Source organism: Oncorhynchus mykiss, chromosome 6 (assembly GCF_057628025.1).
Source record: "Oncorhynchus mykiss isolate SJ-2025 chromosome 6, ASM5762802v1, whole genome shotgun sequence".
In the NCBI taxonomy this organism is placed as follows: domain Eukaryota; kingdom Metazoa; phylum Chordata; class Actinopteri; order Salmoniformes; family Salmonidae; genus Oncorhynchus; species Oncorhynchus mykiss.
This window is the reverse complement of record NC_143027.1, coordinates 2747501-2753231: the sequence shown is the minus strand read 5'-3', so window position 1 is coordinate 2753231 and position 5731 is coordinate 2747501. Positions and strand designations below refer to the sequence as shown.

General features: G+C 43.6%; 1 protein-coding gene across 4 annotated transcripts in view; it reads right to left on the bottom strand.

The window, feature by feature from the left end:
• Positions 1–264: 264 nt before the first annotated feature.
• LOC110525145 (PDZ domain-containing protein 2) overlaps positions 265–5731 on the bottom strand; it is a 209886-nt gene continuing 204419 nt past the window's right edge. For all 4 annotated transcript variants that reach the window (XM_090236856.1, XM_090236857.1, XM_090236858.1 and 1 more), the window contains one exon: positions 265–4212. In XM_090236856.1, coding sequence (XP_090092982.1) covers positions 4046–4212 — 167 coding nt within the window. In that variant the 3' untranslated portion in view covers positions 265–4045. The remainder of the gene's footprint in view (positions 4213–5731) is intronic.

Sequence of the window (5731 nt, the reverse complement as noted above, 5' to 3'; positions counted from 1 at the left end):
GGTGACGGATACAGGGTGACGGATACAGGGTGACAGATACAGGGTGACGGATACAGGGTGACGGATACAGGGTGACGGATACAGGGTGACGGATACAGGGTGACGGATACAGGGTGACGGATACAGGGTGACGGATACAGGGTGACAGATACAGGGTGACGGATACAGGGTGACGGATACAGGGTGACAGATACAGGGTGACAGATACAGGGTGACAGATACAAGGTGACGGATAATAGGGTTGGTTCAAATAAGGAGTAAAAGTTTGAAAGGCAAAGCAACGATTTTATAATATTCCTAAAATAATAATCACATTTCCAGTGGAAAATAAAACCTGTTTACTGTAGTCTGCCGGACAAAGGCTCTGTTGTAATGGTCAGCTCTATTATCTGATTAATGTAGTATGTCGTTTTCCTGACACAAGAACAAGACAGTTGATCAGAATATATCATGGTGTGTCAGAAATTGCTGTCTAGACAGAAAAAGAACTGAAGTCAGATTTTGCAGTAACAAAGTAAATGTAGTTACGGCGTTTTGCCTTTGGAGGGCAGTATTAAAAGTCTTATTGTACAACAGGGACAGTTGATTAGCAGTACCTTGCCAGTTAGCATTGATGCCAACAGCAAAACGAAACAACATTTCTTTGATGATTGTTATTATTTGCATGTTTGATACGATTCTATATGAACAAGAGGTTATGACTGCATGTTTGTCCTCTTCTAAAATCCAGAGTAAAACTATGAACAGTAGTTATACTAAACTATACAATATACTATACAACCTCTATACAATACTAAACTATACTATACAATTCTAAACTATACTATTTACTGTATATTGATAACGGATGTACAGTGCCTTCAGAAAGTATTCAGACCCCTTGACTTTTTCCACATTTTGTTAGGTTACAACCTTATTCTAAAATTGATTAAATAGTTATTTCCCCCCTCATCAATCTACACACAATACCCATCTACAATCCACAATACCCATCTACACCAATCTACACCACCATCTACACCATCTACACCAATCTACACACATATCCATCTACACACAATACCCATGAAGACAAAGCAAAAACATGTTTTTTTTTTTTTTTCATACTCTTTACTCAGGACTTTGTTGAAGCACCTTTGGCAGCGATTACAGCCTTGAGGCTTCTTGGGTATGATGCTACAAGCTTGGCACACCTATATTTGGGGAATTTCTCCCATTCTTCTCTGCAGATCCTCTCAAGCTCTGTCAGGTAAAATGGGGAGTGTTGCTGAACAGCTATTTTCAGGTCTCTCCAGAGATTTCCGATTGGTTTCAAGTCCGGGCTCTGGCTGGGCCACTCGAGGACATTCAGAGACTTGTCCCAAAGCCACTCCTGCGTTGTCTTGGCTGTGTGCTTAGGGTTGTTGTCCTGTTGGAAGGTGAACCTTCACCCCAGTCTGAGGTCCTGAGTGCTCTGGAGCAGGTTTTCATCAAGGGTCTTTCTGTACTTTGCTCCGTTCATCTTTCCCTTGATCCTGACTAGTCTCCCAGTCCCTGACGCTGAAAAACATCCCCACAGCATGATGCCGCCACCACCATGCTTCACCGTAGGGATGGTGACAGGTTTCCTCCAGACGTAACGCTTGGAATTCAGGCCAAAGAGTTCAAACTTGGTTTCATGAGAACAGAGAATCTGGTTTCTCATGGTCTAAGAGTCTTTAGGTGCCTTTTGGCAAACTCCTCCAAGCAGGCTGTCATGTGCCTTTTACTGAGGAGTGGCTTCCTTCTAGCCACTCTACCATAAAGGCCCGATTAGTGGAATACTGCAGAGATGGTTGTCCTTCTGGAAGGTTCTCCCATCTCCACAGAGGAACTCTGGAGCTCTGTCAGAGTGACCATCGGGTTCTTGGTCATCTCCCTGAACAAGGCCCTTCTCCGCGATTGCTCAGGTTGGCTGGGTTACCAGCTCTAGGAAGAGTCTTGGTGGTTCCAAACTTCTTCCATTTAAGAATGATGAAGGCCACTGTGTTCTTGGGAACCTTAAATTCTGCAGAAATGTTTTGGTACCCTTCCCCAGATCTGTGCCTTGACACAATCCTGTCTCGGAGCTCTACGGACAATTCCTTCAACCTCATGGCTTGGTTTTTGCTCTGACATGCACTGTCAACTGTGGGACCTTATATAGACATGCGTGTGCCTTTCCAAATCATGTCCAATCAATAGAATTTACCACAGGTGGACTCCAATCAAGTTGTAGAAACATCTCAAGGATGATCAATGGAAACAGGATGCACCTGACCTCAATTTCGTGTCTCATAAGGTATTTAAAAAATATTTTTCATCCTGAATTCGCAAAAAAAAATCTAAAAACCTGTTTTCACTTTGTCATTATGGGATATTGTGATGTCATTATGGGGTATTGTGATGTCATTATGGGGTATTGTGATGTCATTATGGGGTATTGTGATGTCATTATGGGGTATTGTGATGTCATTATGGGGTATTGTGATGTCATTATGGGGTATTGTGTGTAGATTTCTGAGGATTTTAAAAATGTATTTAATCCATTTTAGAATATGGCTGTAACATAACAAAATGTGGGGGGGGGAAATCAAGGGGTCTGAATACTTTCCAAATGCACTGTAATCCTGCACAGTACAGTACAGCACAGCACCACCGCCTGAGTAGGTCAGTCATATTAAAAACATCATCACGAGGTGACGTCATAGAAAAGTAAAACAAGTGAAACAAGTGAAAGTCTCTCTTGTCCAAGACGCTTCTGTCGTTCCATGGTCTGGTTTTGGCACGCTGTATGACATAGATCCATCCCAGACCAAATTATCTCTGGGGGGGGGGGGGGGGGAGAATAACCCTGCAATGTTAGCCCAACATGTCTGTCTGCCTCCTTCGAATATGTAAAAAAAAAAATTGGGACATTTCTCCATTGTAGTTAGGTCACCTTGGAGTTGTGTAAGATATGTCTGTGTAGTACATCAGCCATACTGAAATCCCGTGTTTAACCCTGTATGTTTATCCATTGTACATCAACCAAGCTGACATATTCATTCTATGGGTGTCAGGTTACACGTCAACCAGACTGAAGTATTCATTCTAGGGGTGTCAGGTTACACGTCAACCAGACTGACTCATGAGTTCTATGGGTGTCAGGTTACACGTCAACCAGACTGACGTATTCATTCTAGGGGTGTCAGGTTACACGTCAACCAGACTGAAGTATTCATTCTAGGGGTGTCAGGTTACACGTCAACCAGACTGACTCATGAGTTCTATGGGTGTCAGGTTACACGTCAACCAGACTGACGTATTCATTCTAGGGGTGTCAGGTTACACGTCAACCAGACTGACTCATGAGTTCTATGGGTGTCAGGTTACACGTCAACTAGACTGACTCATGAGTTCTATGGGTGTCAGGTTACACGTCAACCAGACTGACTCATGAGTTCTATGGGTGTCAGGTTACACGTCAACCAGACTGAAGTATTCATTCTAGGGGTGTCAGGTTACACGTCAACCAGACTGACATATTCATTCTATGGGTGTCAGGTTACACGTCAACCAGACTGACACATGAGTTCTATGGGTGTCAGGTTACACGTCAACCAGACTGACACATGAGTTCTATGGGTGTCAGGTTACACGTCAACCAGACTGACATATTCATTCTATGGGTGTCAGGTTACACGTCAACCAGACTGACACATGAGTTCTATGGGTGTCAGGTTACACGTCAACCAGACTGACACATGAGTTCTATGGGTGTCAGGTTACACGTCAACCAGACTGACACATGAGTTCTATGGGTGTCAGGTTACACGTCAACCAGACTGACACATGAGTTCTATGGGTGTCAGGTTACACGTCAACCAGACTGACACATGAGTTCTATGGGTGTCAGGTTACACGTCAACCAGACTGACGTATTCATTCTAGGGGTGTCAGGTTACACGTCAACCAGACTGACACATGAGTTCTATGGGTGTCAGGTTACACGTCAACCAGACTGACACATGAGTTCTTTGTATGTCCAGTCGATATGTCTGTTGAGTCATACAGAGGTCCGTTGTTTCCTGATGACAAGCTGCACGGGGCCTTTGCTGACAGTCTTGATAATGTTCCAGGCGTCGTAATGCATGAGGCCCTGCAGCGAGCTCCCGTTCACCTCCAGTACCTCATCCCCCACGTCCACCACCCGCGACAGCTCCGCAGCACCACCTAGAGGATGGGAGGAGAACATGGTTAGTCAAAATAATAAGCCAACATAAGGGGTAATACTGTACATGCTTATGACAAGTCTTATAATGTATTATAACGTTATCATAATACTGGTTGGCTTTAAAGGGATACTTTAGGACTTTGGCTACTTCCCCAGAGTCAGATGAACTAATGGATACTTCCACAGAGTCAGATGAACTAATGGATACTTCCCCAGAGTCAGATGAACTAATGGATACTTCCCCAGAGTCAGATGAACTAATGGATACTTCCCCAGAGTCAGATGAACTAATGGATACTTCCCCAGAGTCAGATGAACTAATGGTTACTTCTCCAGAGTCAGATGAACTAATGGATACTTCCCCAGAGTCAGATTAACTAATGGATACTTCCCCAGAGTTAGATGAACTAATGGATACTTCCCCAGAGTCAGATGAACTAATGAACTAATGGATACTTCCCCAGAGTCAGATGAACTAATGGATACTTCCCCAGAGTCAGATGAACTAATGGATACTTCCCCAGAGTCAGATTAACTAATGGATACTTCCCCAGAGTTAGATGAACTAATGGATACTTCCCCAGAGTCAGATGAACTAATGAACTAATGGATACTTCCCCAGAGTCAGATGAACTAATGGATACTTCCCCAGAGTCAGATGAACTAATGGAAACTTCCCCAGAGTCAGATGAACTAATGGATACTTCATTAATTCATCTGACTCTGGGGAAGTATCCATTAGTTCATTAGTTCATCTGACTATGGGGAAGTATCCATTAGTTCATCTGACTCTGGGGAAGTATCCATTAGTTCATCTGACTCTGGGGAAGTATCCATTAGATCATCTGACTCTGGGGAAGTATCCATTAGTTCATCTGACTCTGGGGAAGTATCCATTAGTTCATCTGACTCTGGGGAAGTATCCATTAGTTCATTAGATCATCTGACTCTGGGGAAGTATCCATTAGTTCATTAGTTCATCTGACTCTGGGGAAGTATCCATTAGTTCATTAGTTCATCTGACTCTGGGGAAGTATCCATTAGTTCATCTGACTCTGGGGAAGTATCCATTAGTTCATTAGATCATCTGACTCTGGGGAAGTATCCATTAGTTCATTAGTTCATCTGACTCTGGGGAAGTATCCATTAGTTCATTAGATCATCTGACTATGGGGAAGTATCCATTAGTTCATCTGACTCTGGGGAAGTATCCATTAGATCATCTGACTCTGGGGAAGTATCCATTAGATCATCTGACATATGAAACCCTGTTGTAATAGATACTGCATGTGATTTTCCTTGACTTGCACTGCCTCTCCTCGTTGTGATGTCTGTGTTGGCAGACAAACTTACTGACCCAGCCTGTTCTGACAAGCACGCTGGTCACTGGCGACATCTGGTGAACATGTACTGACACTGACTCAGCCCACAAGCCCAGTCAGGAAGAAACTTACTGCCTAGACCAGAGTTTCCTGACTCGGTCCTGAGGGTGTGTGTGTGTGTGTGTGTGTGCGCTGA